This window comes from Orcinus orca, chromosome X (assembly GCF_937001465.1).
Source record: "Orcinus orca chromosome X, mOrcOrc1.1, whole genome shotgun sequence".
Classification (NCBI taxonomy): Eukaryota; Metazoa; Chordata; class Mammalia; order Artiodactyla; family Delphinidae; genus Orcinus; species Orcinus orca.
In genome coordinates this window covers 100,188,290-100,207,343 of record NC_064580.1, presented here as the reverse complement: position 1 = coordinate 100,207,343, position 19,054 = coordinate 100,188,290, and the positions used below count along the sequence as shown (strand labels likewise).

Below are 19,054 nucleotides of genomic sequence, written 5' to 3'. Positions count from 1 at the left end.
TGATTTATGTCAGAGTGTTCTTCCTATGTTTTCCTCTAAGAGTTTTATAGTGTCCGGTCTTACATTTAGGTCTCTAATCAATTTTGAGTTCATTTTTGTGTATGGTGCTAGGGAATGTTCTAATTTCATTCTTTTACATGTAGCTGTCCAGTTTTCCCAGCACCACTTATTGAAGAGACTGTCTTTTCTCCTTTGTATATCCTTGCCTCCTTTGTCATAGATTAGTTGACCATAGGTGCGTGGGTTTATCTCTGGGCTTTCTATCCTGTTCCATTGATCTATGTTTCTGTTTTTGTGCCAGTACCATATTATCTTGATTACTATAGCTTTGTAGTGTAGTGTGAAGTCAGGGAGTCTGATTCCTCCAGCTCCGTTTCTTTCCCTCAAGACTGCTTTGGCTATTCGGGGTCTTTTGTGTCTCCATACAGATTTTAAGATTTTTTGTTCTAGTTCTGTAAAAAATGCTATTGGTAATTTGATAGGAATTGCATTGAATCTGTAGATTGCTTTGGGTAGTATAGTCATTTTCACAATATTGATTCTTCCAATCCAAGAACATGGTATATCTCTCCATTTGTTTGTATCATCTTTAATTTCTTTCATCAGTGTCTTATAGTTTTCTGCATACAGATCTTTTGTCTCCCTAGGTAGGTTTATTCCTAGGTATTTTATTCTTTTTGTTGCAGTGGTAAATGGGAGTGTTTCCTTAATTTCTGTTTCAGATTTTTCATCATTAGTGTATAGGAATGCAAGAGATTTCTGTGCATTAATTTTGTATCCTGCAACTTTACCAAATTCATTGATTAGCTCTAGTAGTGTTCTGGGGACATCGTTAGGATTCCCTATGTATAGTATCATGTCATCTGCAAACAGTGACAGTTTTACTACTTCTTTTCCAATTTGTATTCCTTTTATTTCATTTTCTTCTCTGATTGCCTTGGCTAGGACTTCCAAAACTATGTTGAATAATAGTGGTGAGAGCGGACATCCTTGCCTTGTTCCTGATCTTAGAGGAAATGCTTTCAGTTTTTCACCATTGAGAATAATGTTTGCTGTGGGTTTGTCGTATATGGCCTTTATTATGTTGAGGTAGCTTCCCTCTATGCCTACTTTCTGAAGAGTTTTTATCATAAATGGGTGTTGAATTTTGTGAAAAGCTTTTTCTGCATCTATTGAGATGATCATATGGTTTTGCTTCTTCAATTTGTTAATATGGTGTGTCACATTGATTGATTTGCGTATATTGAAGAATCCTTGCATCCCTGGGATAAATCCCATTTGATCATGGTGTATGATCCTTTCAGTGTGTTGTTGGATTCTGTTTGCTAGTATTTTGTTGGGTATTTTTGCATCTATATTCATGAGTGATATTGGTCTGTAATTTTCTTTTTTTGTAGTATCTTTGTCTGGTTTTGGTATCAGGGTGATGGTGGCTTCGTAAAATGAGTTTGGGAGTGTTCCTTCCTCTGCAGTTTTTTGGAAGAGTTTGAGAAGGACGGGTGTTAACTCTCCTCTAAATGTTTGATAGAATTCACCTGTGATGCCATCTGGTCTTGGACTTTTGTTTGTTGGAAGATTTGTAACCACAGTTTCAATTTCATTACTTGTGATTGGTCCATTCATATTTTCTATTTCTTCCTGGTTCAGTCATGGAAGGCTATACCTTTCTAAGAATTTGTCCATTTCTTCCAGGTTGTCCATTTTATTGGCATAGAGTTGCTTGTAGTAGTCTCTTAGGATGCTTTGTATTTCTGCATTATCTGTTGTAACTTCTCCTTTTTCAGCTCTAATTTTATTGATTTGCGTCCTCTCCTTCTTTTTCTTGATGAGTCTGGCTAATGGTTTATCAATTTTTTTAATCTTCTCAATGGACCAGCTTTTAGTTTTATTGATCTTTGCTATTGTTTTCTTTGTTTCTATTTCATTTATTTCTGCTCTGATCTTTATGATTTCTTTCCTTCTACTAACTTTGGGTTTTTTTGTTTTTCTTTCTCTAGGTCCTTTAGGTGTAAGGTTAGATTGTTTATTTGAGATTTTTCTTGTTTCTTGAGGTAGGATTGTATTGCTATAAACTTCCCTCTTAGAACTGCTTTTGCTGCATCCCATAGGTTTTGGACTGTCGTGTTTTCATTGTCATTTGTCTCTAGATATTCTTTGATTTCCTCTTTGATTTCTTCAGTGATCTCTTGGGTATTTAGTAACGTATTGTTTAGCTTCCATGTGTTTGTGTTTTTTACATTTTTTTCCCATGTAATTGATTTCTAATCTCATAACATTGTGGTCAGAAAAGATGCTTGATATGATTTCAATTTTCTTAAATTTACTGAGGCTTGATTTGTGACCCAAGATGTGATCTATCCTGGAGAATGTTCTGTGTGCACTTCAGAAGAAAGTGTAATCTGCTGTTTTTGGATGGAATGTCCTATAAATATTAATTAAATCTATCTGGTCTATTGTGTCATTTAAAGCTTGTGTTTCCTTATTAATTTTCTGTTTGGATGATCTGTCCTTTGGTGTAAGTGAGGTGTTAAAGTCCCCCACTATTGTTGTGTTACTGTCGATTTCCTCTTTTATAGCTGTTAGCATTTGCCTTACGTATTGAGATGCTCCTTTTTTTTTTTTTTTTTTTTTTTTGTGGTACACGGACCTCTCACTGTTGTGGCCTCTACCGTTGTGGAGCACAGGCCCCGGACGCGCAGACTCTGGATGCGCAGGTTCAGCGGCCATGGCTCACGGGCCCAGCTGCTCCGCGGCATGTGGGATCTTCATGGACTTGGGCACGAACCCATGTCCCCTGCATCGCCAGGCAGACTCTCAACCACTGCGCCACCAGGGAAGCCCTGAGATGCTCCTTTGTTGGGTGCATATATATTTATAATTGTATATATCTTCTTCTTGGATTGATCCTTTGGTTGTTATATAGTGTCCTTCCTTGTCTCTTGTAACATTCTTTATTTGTAAGTCTCTTTTATCTGATATGAGTATTGCTACTCCAGCGTTCTTTTGATTTCCATTTGCATGGAATATCTTTTTCCATTCCCCTCACTTTCACTCTGTATGTGTCCTTATGTCTGAAGTGGGTCTCTTGTAGACAGCATATATATGGGTCTTGTTTTTGTATCCATTCAGCAAGCCTGTGTCTTTTGGTTGGAGCATTTAATCCATTCACGTTTAAGGTAATTATTGATATGTATGTTCCTATTACCATTTTCTTAATTGTTTTGGGTTTGTTTTTGTAGGTCCCTTTCTCCTCTTGTGTTTCCCACTTAGAGAAGTTCCTTTAGCATTTGTTGTAGAGCTGGTTTGGTGGTGTTGAATTCTCTTAGCTTTTGCTTATCTGGAAAGCTTTTGATTTCTCTATCGAATGTGAATGAGATCCTTGCTAGGTAGAGTAATCTTGGTTGTAGGTTCTTCCCTTTCATCACTTTAAGTATATCATGCCACTCCCTTCCGGCTTGTAGAGTTTCTGCTGAGAAATCAGCTGTTAACCTTATGGGAGTTCCCTTGTATGTTATTTGTCGTTTTTCCCTTGCTGCTTTCAATAATTTTTCTTTGTCTTTAATTTTTGCCAATTTGATTACTATGTGTCTCAGTGTGTTTCCCCTTGGGTTTATCCTGTACGGGTCTCTCTGCACTTCCTGGAATTAGGTGGCTATTTCCTTTCCCATGTTAGGGAAGTTGTCGAGTATAATCTCTTCAAATATTTTCTTGGGTCCTTTCTCTCTCTCTTCTCCTTTGGGACCCCTGTAGTGCAAATGTTGCTGCATTTAATGTTGTCCCAGAGGTCTCTTAGGCTGTCTTCAGTTCTTTTCATTGTTTTTTCTTTATTCTGTTCCACAGCAGTGAATTCTACCATTGTGTCTTCTAGGTCACTTATCTGTTCTTCTGCCTCAGTTATTCTGCTGTTGATTCCTTCTAGTGTAGTTTTCATTTCAGTTATTTTATTGTTCATCTGTGTTTGTTTGTTCTTTAATTCTTGTAGGTCTTTGTTAAACATTTCTTGCATCTTCTCGATCTTTGCCTTCATTCTTTTTCCGAGGTCCTGGGTCATCTTCACTATCATTATTCTGAATTCTTTTTCTGGAAGGTTGCCTATCTCCACTTCATTTAGTTGTTTTTCTGGGATTTTATCTTGTTCCTTCATCTGGTACATAGCCCTCTGCCTTTTCATCTTGTCTGTCTTTCTGTGAATGTGGTTTTTGTTCCACAGGCTTCAGCATTGTAGCTATGTTGTAATTTAACTAAATAATCTTGCTTTTGGAGGGGAAAGAACATGAAGCATCATACAATAATATATAAATTATTAAAATAATATCCTGATATTATTTAAATTATTAATACTGATATTTTGTCTTTTTCTCTGGTTACTTCTTTGAACACTCTCTCTATTGTGATCTTTGTGTTTTCTCTTGACTATTATTTTCAGTCTTCTCTGCTTGTTGTGTTTTTACTGCTCAACTTATAAGTCTTGGTCTTCTGGATGGCCCAGTCTTGAACTTCCTTTCTGACTCAGTACTCTGATTTTAGGTGATGTCTTCCATTTCTATGATTTTAGAGTACTAACCATATTCCCACAACTTTCAGTTTAATATATCCATCCCAGACCTCATGTCTGAGATCCAGAATGATCTGATTAACTGTCCATTTCACAGTCCCCTGTGGGATATCTTTCAGTTATCTCAGTTTGTACAAATATAAAATTGAACCCTTGATTCTAACCTCTGTTTCAAAAAACAAAACAAAACCCTACCAAGCAAAAACAAGAACAAAAATCCTGTTCCACTTCTCACTCATCTATTAAGTAGCATCATTTAGTTGCCTAGGCCAGAATTCTGGGTGCCATCCTCGATTACTACCTCTTATTTATCCCACATAAACAATCACTTGCCCAATTCTTGGAAGTACTAATATCAAATATATTTCAAATTCTATCTACTTTTTTTAATCCCTATTCTTGGAGTCTCAATGCAAGCTACCATCATCTGTTTCTAGGGCCAGTGTATTATTTATGAGTACTTACTAGATATACAGAATAACAAACTGGGCATAATTTTGTTTTTAGTATTTCAAATTAACTGTAATCAGTAATTTTCAACTCCCAACTCCCAGGATTCTTTTGGTGTTTTTTTTTTTTTTTTTTTGGCTGTGTTTGGTCTTCATTGCTGCACATGGGCTTTCTCTCATTGCAGTGAGTGGGTGCTACTCTTTGTTGCAGTGCACGGGCTTATTGCGTTGGCTTCTCTTATTGTGGAGCACGGGCTCTAGGTGCGCGGGCTTCAGTAGTTGTGGTGCGTGGGCTTAGTAGTCGTGGCTTGTGGGCTCTAGAGCACAGGCTCAATAGTTGTGGCACACGGGCTTAGTTGCTCCACAGCATGTGGGATCTTCCCGGACCAGGGCTCGAACCTGTGCCCCCTGCATTGGCAGGCGGATTCTTAACCACTGCACCACCAGGGAAGCCCAACTCCCAGGATTCTGAAGTTACAAGAATAAGAGGTAAAAGTCAACTGTAAAAGAAACATTCTAAACTAAAAAAAAAAAAAAAAAGACTTAATTTTTCCCCCTAAATAGAACTGCACGATGCTTGGGTGCTCAGAGGAGGTGAGCCAGGAAAATGAAAGTTCAGAATTTGGTTTCTAATAATTCTGTCTATCCTTTTATTTAGTTATTCAGAATCTTATGGTGGGAGGAAGAAGAATCCAAATTAATCTTTATATTATATAATCATAACTAAAGTTTTCTTTCGCCAATTATGAAATTTTGCATTAGGTGAGTGTGTGTGTATACACACATACATAAAAACATATTAATACATGTATATTAATATTCTGAATAGGGAATTTATTATACTGCTAAATATGTAGGTCTCATCCCTCAGAGTGAGGAAGTTGAGTGTTGGTAGGAAGCTGTTCTTATGAGGGCATACCATATGCTAAGTGAGGTACAGTGGGCTAAAATACACTATAGATGTTCTTCTTGACAGAGGTGAATGATAGTCTTATGTTTTTAACCAAATAAGTATAATGAAGTTGTGTAAGCAAAGTATATTCCTACTGTAAGATAGCTAATTTGATAGTTGTTCAGGCAGTGGTCCTCAACAGGGGTAGGAGGGTTTGTACTCCAGGGGACATTTTTTGGCTTTCATGACTAGAGGGTGTTACTAGCACCTAGTAGGTAGTTGTCAGGGATGCTGCTAAATATCCTACCATGCCCAGGATAGCCTCATACAACAAATAGTTATACAGCCCAAAAGGTCAATCGTACTTTGGTTGAGAAACGCTTTTAGGGTATTTTTTTTCAACCTGCCACATGATATCCTAAATATTTTTCAAATTTTCATTTAACAAATAAACTCTCAATAGAGGTATAATAGTTATAATAATTCCATGATTTTATTTTTATGAAAACTTAAATGCATAGAAGTATATTTGTGTGTACCTGGAATAATTTAGGAGAGGAAGGAATCAAGGGCGAACAAGTTTGTGGTTTGAGCAGCTCGTGAGCAGGATATTGGTGACATTATCTAAGATGAGAGAAAGAGATATGTGGAAGAAGATCTTCAGTTCCGATTTTACACTTGGAGAGTTTGAGGTGCCTGAGAGATATCCAGAGGAAGTCCTAAAGATTAGAACATAGGTGTTCAAACATATATTTAATTTGAAATTTGTCAATATATGAATACTAACCCCGGTTTTGGATAAAATCACCTAATAGAGTATATATCTTAAGGAAAGAGTACCTTATGTCACAGCCCTTAGGAACACTAATATTCACAGTATGGGTAGAGAAGAATCTAGCAAGAGACTAAGAAGTAGCCAGGGAGATAATAGGAAATGATCCAGAAATGTAGTCTTCCAAGCCAAGGGAAGAGAAATATTTCCAGATGGCTGACTGGTGGTTGATAATGGAGGCTGTTGGTGACCTTGGTGGGCATGAGAATGAATAGAAAGCAAATTACAGTGGGTTGAGAAGTCCATGGTAAATTAGACAGTTATGTTGTAGATTTATGTAAATTTGGCTATAAAGGAGGCAGAGGTGGATGGAGGCTGATGTGGGATCAGGGGAGGTTTTTTTCGTGTTTTTAAATATCAGAGAGAATTCCTCACTGATACTTTAAAAGATAATGTTTAAAGATAGTGAAGTATATAAAGTACGGTTTGTTAATGAACAGACTTTCCATGAGGTCAATATTTGAAATAGTTGCTTGGATTCTAAGTGATTCAGCAAGTGTGAAAATAGTTCTGTTAATTCCATAAATACAGGTGTATGTTTGACACTCAAACATTACTTTTATTTTTCAGATCTTTCAAGAAATCGTTTTACAGAAATTCCTTCTGATGTCTGGTTATTTGCACCTCTTGAAACGTTAAATTTATATCATAATTGCATCAAAACCATTCCTGAAGCCATTAAAAACCTACAGATGTTAACATACCTTAATATTAGGTAAGGAAACAATTTTGGGGGGGTAGATTTTGTTTTTTATTACAGTTCTGATTCTTTTTAGTTGAAAAGGAATGTATTTGGTTTGGCTATGTAGCCTGTATCTCAGGAGTATCTTATTTATATTTTTTATATATCCACATTATAGGCTTTTCGTCTTGTTCTTGACAGCAGTGCTTCTCAAACTTTACTGTGCACAGGAATCAGATGCAGATTCTGATTCCATAGGTCTGCATTGGGGCCAGCATTTCTAACAGCTCCCTGGTAATGCCCATGCCTGCTGGTCCTTAGATCACTTTGAGTACCAAGGCTTTAGATCAGAAATATTTTACTGAAATCATAGCACCACAACACAGATTTATTTATATGCATCCTCAGTTAAAGTGGAACATTATAAAGAAACAGTTCTTGATTTATATTTTTCACTCTCGTGACTTCTTGTTGCTACTTCAAGGATGGATAGATTGGCATGGGAGTGTTGGAAGGTTAGGAAGCGGGTAATTGATGTTAATAATAAGTGCTTACTGTGTGCCAAGCAGTGTTACAAATACTTTACCCATATTACCTCATCACATCTTCACAACAGCATTTTGAGATACGTGGTTAATTATCCCTGCACTGCAGATGAGGAAACTGAAGCACAGAGAGAGGTTAACTATTTGCCCAAAATTATATATATCGCAAGTGGTAGAGCCAAGATTCAAATCAAAGCAGCAGTATGGCTATAGAACTCTCATTCTTAACTATTACCCTATATTTATAATAGAGTGAACATTGAATAAGTATAAGAAAAAATTGCCCTATCAAATGAGTGACATTGAATGGAAACTGGTATATTGTGACTTAACTTTAGAATCTTTTTCTTATTTTTCTTTTATGTTTCTAGTTATAAGGAATAATTTCTTCCCCCTTCCTTAACAAAGTTACTTGTCTAAATTCTCATATAGGGAAATAGTAAATATAATTAATACACATAAATAATAGCATTTCTTTCTCTCTGTGATATATTATTTATGTCTCCCCCAGTGGTGTAACCTGTCAGTACATACTATAACTGAATATAATACTTTAACTGAAACCATTTTACACCTTAAAATGTGTGAGAGGAATTTCCTTTCATAGAGGTTGGTCATTTGGGTTGTTCCTTTCTCTAATTGGGTACATAATCTCCTTGGCCTCGCTTGGGAAAGGTTTGAGGAAAGTGAGGTATTTTTAAGTTTTTTGTCTTTTTTTTATTTTGTTCTTTTATGGAAAAAGTGATTTGTCAAAATTGAATTGCATTTCTATATTAACATGTATGGTAGATCTTAGAATAGTTCTGCTAAAACTTTCTGTGATTCTTTCCTGTTTTGATCTCTAAAAGTTGACTCCTGGTTTTTGTTTACAGTCGGAGAAATTTTTGAATACACTGTATTAAAATAACATTTGTTCTAGTGACTGACTTCCTTTGACTATCTCTAAAACGTGTGGCAAAAAAGTGAAGATTGATGACTTATTAGCTGTGTATAAAGAAATGGAAAGCTGACTGCTAACTCGATAAACCTGCTTCTTAAGGGAAGAAAAGAAGCCAATTTTTAAACTTTCTTGGTGTGAGGGAGATTAGAATGAGTTTGTATGTGCCATTCTTTTTCCTGTTTAGTTTTTATTTTGGTGAGAAGATCTTGAGAAACTTGTAAGATAATTTTTTAGCTCTTTCTTTCTTCCTGGATTCTACTCTCCTTTTCAGTGGAATCCTCAGGAAGATTCCTGTGTGCTCTAGACAGACCACTTTCCCAAGCATCCTACTTGATCCTTAAAGTGCAAGGGTTGTGACAAGCACCTGGCATATTTGACATTCCACCAGTCCGGCTAGGATTGCTGGTCTTGGGGCATTATCCTTTTTTATTAAAGTCTGTGCCATGTGATTGAAGCTAGTCTAGTGTTTCTGGACATCCTCTGCGGGCATAAAATGAGGTGAAAGTTCTTGAAGTCCCCCCAATGGGGTAACATTGGGCTTTTGTTGCCTCCATGTTACACAAAATGCTAGGTACAAGTCTATAAATATCACTTTGAAAAGCAGGAAAAATAATAGCAAATTGCTAATGAATGCTTGGTAGTATGTAAATATAATGATGCATTTTATATATTTTGGTAGTAGGATTGTCTTAGTCTGTTCTCGTGGTGCTGTAACAGAATACCATAGACTGGGTGGCTTATAAACAACAGAAATTTATTTTTCACAGTTCTGGGGGCTGGGAAGTTCAAGTTCAAAGTGCCAGCAGATTCGTGTCTGGAGAAGACTTGCTTCCTGGTTCATATAGATGGCTGGCTTCTAGCTGAGTCCTCACATGGCGTAAAGAGCAAGGGAGCTCTCTGGGATCTCTTTTTAAGGCCACTGATCCACCTCCCTAAGGTCCCACCTCCAAATACCATCACATTGGGTATTAGGTTTCAACATTATAGTTTTGAATGGGGAGGACAGAAACAGTCTACAGCAGGGATTGTTTGGGTCAGTCTGCATTGGCATGTAAATTTGACCAAAATTAGTTTGAGGGTAAGGGACCCAGAGCCAAATTGCCTGGATTTGAATCCTGACTCTTCCACTTACCAGCTCTGTGACTTTGAGCAGTTTACTTAATCTCTTTTAGACTTTTTCTTCATCTGTAAAATGGGCATCATGATAGTGTCTGTCTTCCTAAAGTAGGTTGTTTTGAGGGTTAGTCAAGTTAATTCATCTGAGGTGCTCTGAACATGGCCTGCCGCATAGTAAGCACTCAATAAATGTTAGTTGTCCTTATATTTAAATGTATGCACAGAGACAGGAATGTTGTATCAACTTTGAGCTGAGATAAAGGTGCTAGTAGACTGTTCTACCATAAACCCATAACAAAAGCGAATGGGTTAGGGTTACTACATGTTTTTAAAGATATAATTCTATTCATTCTTTCATAAATTTGAACACAGCACATGCAAATTTATCCTTGGAGCCTTTCCCTAGGGGTGTAGAGGTATTGAATATAGTGAAATTATGCCAGAGAGCAAGGTTTTAGCAATTTCTAGCTCAGAAGAATAATTCTAGGTTTTGAAGGCTGGTGGTGTGTAGGACAATATCATAGGTAACAGCACAGGCTTTGCAGTCTGTTGTGCCTGGGCAAGTCACTTAAGCAATTTTAACCTTTATTTTTACTTGTATAATGGAGATAATAGTCTTGTGGGGTTACTATGAGGATTAAGTGAGATAGTGCATGTAAAGATTTTAGCCTGTTACAAAGTAAGCACTCATTAAATGATAGTTACTATTTAGTGAAAATTTACTTTTGAGGTGATCTGTTCTTTTTCAACATAACATGTCAAGTTTCAGACATATTTCTCATAATGAGACTTTCTTATTCTTTTCAGTCGAAATCTTTTATCAACATTGCCAAAATACCTATTTGATCTTCCCCTTAAAGTTTTGGTCCTCAGTAATAATAAACTGGTATCCATTCCAGAAGAAATCGGGAAGTTAAAAGATTTAATGGAATTGGTGAGTAAAATAGTTGCATCGATTGTATATAATATGCATAATACATACCTTTATATTTCTGAAGATTAATTCCTTTATGGAATTTCACTGTAATTAAAAAAAATAACTTGATATATGCCTAAGTTCACTTTAGTGAAATTTTGAGATACCATTGCTTATGTCTGATTTTAGCTCACAGCTACAATAAAAGCCTGGTTGTTCCTCAGTCCTAGTGAGGTTAGAAGGCTTGATTACAAGTCTTAAATGCTTTCAAACAAATAAGCATTTGTCTATCCATCTTGTGGACAGTAAAGGTCTTAGACCAGGAAGAGATAAGGTGGATTTTTTTTTAAGGTTTTACAGGGCTTCTGTGAAAGCGTCAGAGAGAGGAGAGTACAGTGCCTACAAACAGTAGAATTAATAAAATGACCTTCCTCTCCTATATCCTTGTGTGGTTTTATGACACCAAGATAAATGGAACCAAGATAAATGGAAAGAGGACATTTATATAATTGATTATAGAAATTGATATAATTGATTATAGAAACATAGGAATAATTTAAAGTAATTACTTTGAACGTACCATTGTAGGTATTAAAGGACATTGAACTCTGAGAGAAACATAATCAAATCTTCAAAGCACTGAGCTGTTTTCACATTTTTCTGTTACTTCTACCTCATACAATATACCATGCTGTTTATTTTTATTTTCTGCTTTATCTTGAGTAATGCTTTCCCAATACATAGATTCTTTTAAAAAGTGTTCATAAATATAACTTTTTAATGTGTGGAGGGCCAAAAGTTTTCTTGACGAATTTATATACAGTTTTATAATGGGAAATTAATGTGCAAATAGAATGTAAGGAAGAGAAATTTCAGGAATGTCTTTTCTTTTTTATTCATTAGAGAATACCTACATGTGCAATTGTAATGCAAAGAAACTTCCTTGAACTTATTATGTTGTAGAACCACAGAATTTTAATATTGTAAGAGATCTTATAAGTGATCAGATATAACCACTTCCTAACACAGGAATCCCTGACACATCTAGTTGTATATTTTCAATGGTGGACAAATCTTCGCGTGTGTGTATCTGAGGCAGCCTTAATTCTCTTTTGCAGAACTTTGTTATCTTTCTTATTTTGAACTAAGATACATGCCCCTATCACTTTTATCCATTGGTCCTGGGACTACCATGTGAAGAAGTATATAGATAATGACAACTTTTCTTCCCTTCGGATATTTGTAATCTGTTGTATGTCTGCTCTCCATTTTACCAAACTCTAAGACCTGTTTTTCTGTAGCTTAAACATCTTTATTTTATTCCTTTTCATATTTTCTATATTTCTATTCTTTATTACTTTTTATCTTTAGCTATGTCTATACTGATAATGCTCCCTTTTATTAGGGTCTCTTTTAATGTTACACTCACAAATGAACAGAAGATGTGATCTAACTTGTGGTCTAACAAATTCATATTACAAGGGACCCATTACTTTCTTTGCCCTGCACACTGTTAACGTTTTTAAAGATTTTATATATATATTCTACTTTAAGATTTTGTGGCTCTGTAATTTCTTTTTCATTCAGTTTTTGACCCTATGTTCTAAATTGTATTACATGAGATAGTTTGTGGATAAATGAAATTTCAAAAATATTTAGGATTTTTAGATTTAGTGTAGTATTTTTATTTAAATAGAATGTGAAAAAATATTAACCATTATTTTAGTAGGCACTATAAAATTATTGTGCTTTAAACTCTCAAAATTAGTAATGGTGGGTAGGTTGCATTAGGCTGGCTAATTGACAGTTTTAAATCACACAGTGAATTTGTGGGTATTACCTGTCATTGGAATGTTTTCCCAGGACACTATTCCATAAGAGTGTGGTAGCCAGCTATAGTGAAGTTCTGTCATTAGATCTAGGAAATACTCTCAGGCCTTCAATCCCCAGCAGAGTATTTTGTAGAGTACCCATTGGTGAGTGGGTCAGTATCCTGTCCCTGGGTTTATTTCTTCTGGGAAGTGGCAGCTACCTATCAAATTCTTATGGATTTTTTTGTATGGAAATCTTCAGTATTAGGCACCTTCGGGAGGAAGCCATAGTATTTGCTTTAATGGGCATTTTCCCAAAATTTTATTATCCATCATTTGGACAATAGCCTATCTTCAACACAACAGCTAAGGTGATCCTGTCAAAACATAAGTGAGATCATGTCATACCTCTGTTTAAAAGTTTCTGGTACCTGCCCATGTCTCTGAGTAAAAGCCGAAGTCTTACCCCTCCCTCCATCCTAGCCTTCCCCTTGCCCACTTCCCGCTAGCTACATGGGATTCCTTGCTGTTCTTAGTACATGTCACACATGCTTTGCCTAAGAGCCTTTACATTTATTGTTCCTTCTGTCTGGAATATTCCTTTCTTATGTATTGGCATGGCTCATACTCTCACCTCTGATAATATTGCTCAAATATCAGCTTCTTTATGAAACAGTCTAAATTGCTAATATCCCTCCCCACTATTACTAGTACTGCCATTTTCCTTTACCCTGCTCTGTTTTTTTCTTCCATAGCACTTATCACCTTCTAGCATATTGTATAATCTACTCCCCTTGTTAGAATGCAAGTTCCATAAGGAGCTGCGAAGGCAGGAATTTTTGTTTGTTTTATTCATTGATGTGTCCCCAGCACCTACAACAGTGCCTAACAAATAGTTTGTATTTGATAAATATTTGTTGTTGAATGAAGATGCCTTAGATATAGTTGGAAAGAATTATGTAGGATACATTTTTTAAATCATCTGTGGGTTAGATGATTAGATATTATTTAATATTCTTTATCTTCTTTTGAATTTACCCTCCTGCCTTTTTTACTTTTGATAAAACAATATATGTATGTGCCACTCCTCTCCCTCCAAGCTAATGTCAGTTCCAGAAAGTTGGAAATTGGGGGCAGTTGCAGTACAACATGAATTTCATTTGCAGTGTGTCTGGAATGACTGCTGCCTGAGATCTTGTTGCAGATTTTTCTTCCCTTTTTTTTTGATGTGATAGTAAGAAAGGGGAGGGAGAGGGACCACAGGTAAATAATTTAAGCTGTGCCTTTATCCTCATATTATGGAAAGGTGGTATTGTTTACCTTTAAATTGGGGTTTGCATTTTAACCTAACCCTGAGACATTCCTGATTAGATCTCCTAGAATGCCTTTTGGTTATGACGTGAGCCACAAAATTTTGAGCTTGTAATCCCTCATGTTTTGTATCCCTTTGAGAAATAGGTTTAGTTAAATCGATTCTGACCATGGTCTTTGGTTCTTCAGCTCACATCTGTAAATCCTTGACTTTCTCAGCTTCTGCCCAACCAAGTATCTCAAAACAACTACTATAATTGACAAATTATCACAATGATTGATAGTTGTCTTTCATTTTTACCTATGAATGAAGAGCACCTGGATCATCCTTACTTCTGTTTTTAGTTGGTAAGAGTGGTCTTTAGTTGAGATTTTCAAAAGACTGACTTATGTAGTACTAAGTTGTAACCTTACATTTTTGCACAGAAAAATGTATGTTAACTGTGCTGAGTTGATTTCTCGATGTAATATAAATGGAAATCTGCCTGATAATCAATGTTTAGAGAAATGACATTAGAGGTGACTTTTACTAGCTATTAGCCATGTACTTTAATTTAAAAGTTGAAATACATCTCTATTTCTCTGTTAGTTTGTTATAATTTTATTTTCTTGTTTTCCTTAGGATATTAGCTGCAATGAGATTCAGGTTCTTCCCCAACAAATGGGAAAATTACAATCACTTAGAGAGCTAAATATAAGAAGAAATAATCTTCATGTATTGCCAGATGGTAAGATGCTCACTGTTCTTACTCACGTGAATAAGAGAGTACCTATGTAGAATTTAATTTAATTATTTTTTATTCCTGAACAGAATTAGGAGATCTTCCCTTAGTCAAGCTGGATTTCTCTTGTAATAAAGTGACCGAAATTCCAGTTTGTTACAGGAAGCTGCATCATTTACAAGTAATAATTTTGGATAACAATCCATTGCAAGTACCACCAGCGCAGGTTTGTAATTTTAAAAAATGATACTTGTTTCTTCTATTTTTATTAAGAATTATATCTGTTACTGGTAAATCAAAAAGCATAAGAATTAAGAGTCAATTTGTTTTTGAGGTATTGTCTCAAAGAGTTTTTCTGAGAAGTGACTTTTTCACTTTGGCAGGAGGTTTAGCGTACTTTCTAGAGATTAGGATTTGGATCACCCAGATATCAACTTTCTGCTTGTGAACTGATAATTCTGGTTGTCTATGTTATTTTAAAAGGATAGACTATGGAGTCTCTACCTCTGTCCTACTCAGGTATATATCTACTTGAGATTTGTTGTGTGATTGATTGGAATACATTTTTAGCACTGATAGGTGGAATCATAACAGAAAGAAAAATATACAAGTGGAAAAGTTTTAATTCATACTTTTAGTTTGAGAATTAAATCCACATGGAATCCACTAAAATGATAGCATAGGAATCCACTAAGCTGTAAACCCACGAGGACAAAGAACGAGACAGAAGAGGACAGCAGGGGAGAGATGGCAACAGAATGTTGGAAAATGGAAAATAAGTGAAATAGTGGTAACTAGGATCTCTACTTACACGGCACAAGAGTATCTGGCTGAGGAGGCACATGGTAGTGAAATGCCAGCCTGCACTCTATTTCTAAGCTACATGCCCTGGCACTGGGTTTGTATACATCCAGAAGACAGGTTGCCTTTTTCTTCCTACAAAGGTGCATTCCACTCATTGCAAAGGAGGTGCCTTTTTAGGCTGGCTGGGGTCCTGGTAGTAGCTGTCCTAGCAGGATGGGGAAAGCTGAAACTGTGTCTGCTGTGGGAGAAGGCAACAAGAAGCAAGTTGATTTTACTGTGTTAAACCTGGGAATGGCTTGACTGTTTCTTTTGTGATTATTGAAGGAATCATGTAACTACAAATATAGGTATGAAAGACTGAAAACATGAAGGGCTGTAGAATATCTAAGGCTTTGATATCCAGTAAACTTTCTGAATGATTGGAGTGTTCTATAACATGTGATGTCTAATACCATAGCCACCTGCTATTGAGTACTTGAAATATGGCTAGTGCGACTAAGGAACCAAATTTTCAATTTAATTTCATTTTGATTAATTGAAAGTTAAATAGGTTTACATGACTAGTGGTTAACATATTTGATACTACAGGTCTAGGTTGACACTCTGATTCTTGTCCTTAGCTCCACAGCTACATGACTTCCCCTCCCTTGCCTTAGCAGAAGCTAAGCTAGCAGAAGCTACTCTGAGGAGTAGGTGGATTCTCTCAGATTCTCCTCCTCAGCTCAGCAGCCAAATGAGTATAGTTCCTTGCCTCAATATAAGCCTGGAGTTTACTCTTTAGAGCAGCACTGTCTATTAGAACTTTCTGTGATGATGGAAATGTTCTAAACCTGCAGTGTGGTAGCCACAAGTGGCTAATGAGCACTTGAGAGTACATAGTGTGACTGAAGAATTACATTTTTAGTTTTATTTAGATTAAATTTAAATTTAAATAGCCACATGTGGCTAGTGACTACTGTATTGGACAGCACAGCTATAGAGAGACTCAACCAGAGTCAGGGGCTCCAGGTACAGCTGTGGGTAGGGGTGAGACCCCATACTGGAAACAGTGAATGCTTACATACTGAATGCTGGGACTCTCCAGTAGATGTCTCTTGCTTGGCTCCCAGAATACTTGCAGCCTCTCTTATATATATCAGGCAGAGTTGGTGGATTTCTCTCTTGGTAAACTGACTGAACTAGGAGAAAAGACCTATAGATATACTGATCGTTGGCAGGCCCTTGAAGAAGTGTGCAGTCACTGTCTGAAATCTAGACAGTGAAGCTCACCGTTGATAAACTTCTCCCTCATACATAGAGCTTCCATTTGGCTTCTTATTGTTTCACTTTGAAAATGAACAGACAGCAATGGATCACTAGATATTGCAGAAATAATTTCTAACATGAAAGACCAAAAACACTGAAAGGCTTCCATTGAAACAAAATGGGTCACGTTCATAGCGGTGGTAATCAGAATGACTTCTCAGCAGCAGCATGGGAAGCTAGAAGATGTTAGAATGATGCCTTCAAAGACTGAGGAAATATCTCCAACTTTATAAAGTCAAACTATCAGTTAAATGTAAGATAGAAAAAAGTTTCAAACATGAAAGATCTCAGAAATTTTAGCTCTCCTGCACCCTTTACTAGGAAGCTAGCAGAGGATATACTATATCAAAATGAGGGAGTAAATTAAGAAAGAATTCATGTCCAAGATAAACAGGTATGCATAGACCTAGAGAGCAACAAGTCAGTTTGGAATAGGGGGGTTGTCTCCAAAAAGAAAATAGAAAAAGAAGAAAGAAATTGATACCTGACTTGATGTGTTTGTCAATATGGAGCGATGTTTTACAGTTCTGTCAGAGTCAGGAATGAATTAGTAATAGGCATACAGAAAATTACGCAGAGGAAAAAAATGGGACAAGTAGTCATTTTAGGGAAAAAAAAACTTACAGGAGAAAGGAAGTGTAATCTAACTAACCTGTGTAGCTCATCTGTGAATATTTTCTTGGTCATAATATTGTACATACTGGATTTTGATTTAATGAAAAATTGTGACATAGTTATAATAATAGCAGAGATTTATATGGCACTTACCATGCTCCAGGCACTGTTGAAAATGCTTTACATGCATTAATTCATTTCTTATAGCAACCCTATAAAACAGGTACTGTCATTATACCTCATTTTATATAGGAGGAAACAGAGGCATAGATGTTTAGTGACTTGTCCAAGGTCACACGGCTAGCATATGGTGGAGCCTGGTTTCAGACCAAGGTAGTCTGACTCCAGAATCCATGCTCTAACCACTATGTTATGCTTCTGAAGAGGGAGGAAGTATGTTTATATGAGTTGGTAGGGATTGGGGATGGGAGGAAGGTGGTTTGATGATATGTGATAGTGGTGGTGATCTTGTGGAGACAGCAGTGAGCGATGGCTTGAAGTGAGATCTTAATTCCCTGCCCAGGAATTGAACCTGGGTAGACTGGGTGAAAACCAGGAATCCTAGCCACTAGACCACCAGGGGCTAGAGGCTAGAAACAAAGTTTCCCTGGCTCTTGCCACGTTTGAAAGCAAGAATGTTTCAAGGAGGCAAAAACTGTAAAAACAGGTACAAAGTTTAGAGACACAGCACAAGTGGGAGAGCACACAGAGAAACTGTTAAGACAGAAGCAAAGCTGAGATACACACCTGGAGAGAAAGGGTGTGGGCGTCCTCCTTAATGAGCAGGAGGGCACCAGAGAGGTGATTCAAATCACTTATATAGGGCAGTTCTTCCGGGTTTCCTCTGGCCAATCATCTCACTTTGCCTGGCTCTGAGTCCATATTTGGTTTAACTCAGGGTCCTCTCTTGTGTGCGCATGCCTCTTTCAGCCAGATGGATTCCAGTGCAAGGATTTCTGGGAAGTTAACCAAACATATTATGGTCTGGCGCCCCCTCCCTTCTCTGACCTCTGAGGAACCTTTCTGCGCATGTGTAGTTGGGGAGGTCTCCTTGACCTCAAGAATGAGAAATACATGGTCTCTTTATCTTTCATCCAAGCAGGACTCAGCTCCTCCTTGCTCCTGCCATTATCTTTATCTTGGGATATCTGTCCACAGGGGACAGGCTCCAGCTGCTCAGCCAGGAGCCCATCTATCTCATGCCTCAGTGGTAGTGGTAACATAAGGAATCTAAGTCCTCATCTTCCTTAGTAAGACCTCAATAAATAAAATATATAATTGAAAAATAAAAAAATAGCATTAGACCCATGTTATTTATAAATATGAAGGTAAAAAGCAGAAACCAACTGAAAGAGTTGAATGTGAGGACTGGGTCTTAGAGATTGAAAGGGGTGGAATGGGGGATTAAGTTTTTGTTATCAGTTTTGTAATTCACTTTGATTTTTAAAACTATGTACATGAATTATTATGATATAAATTAAATTTACAAAAGAAAGTAATTTGCCATCATTTAATTTGGAAATAGATAATTTTAAAAAATAATTTGGACAGATAATAGG

The 19,054-nt window shown here is 36.6% G+C and overlaps 1 protein-coding gene across 6 annotated transcripts in view; it reads left to right on the top strand.

Moving 5' to 3' along the window:
* LRCH2 (leucine rich repeats and calponin homology domain containing 2) overlaps nucleotides 1–19,054 on the top strand; it is a 96,160-nt gene that overhangs the window by 27,307 nt on the left and 49,799 nt on the right. For all 6 annotated transcript variants that reach the window (XR_007474709.1, XR_007474708.1, XM_004283974.3 and 3 more), the window contains exons 2-5: nucleotides 7,299–7,443; nucleotides 10,819–10,945; nucleotides 14,672–14,777; nucleotides 14,861–14,997. Coding sequence is in view for 4 of the 6 variants with exons in the window: in XM_004283974.3 (XP_004284022.2) it covers nucleotides 7,299–7,443; nucleotides 10,819–10,945; nucleotides 14,672–14,777; nucleotides 14,861–14,997 (515 nt within the window). In the remaining 2 variants the exon portion in view is untranslated. The remainder of the gene's footprint in view (nucleotides 1–7,298; nucleotides 7,444–10,818; nucleotides 10,946–14,671; nucleotides 14,778–14,860; nucleotides 14,998–19,054) is intronic.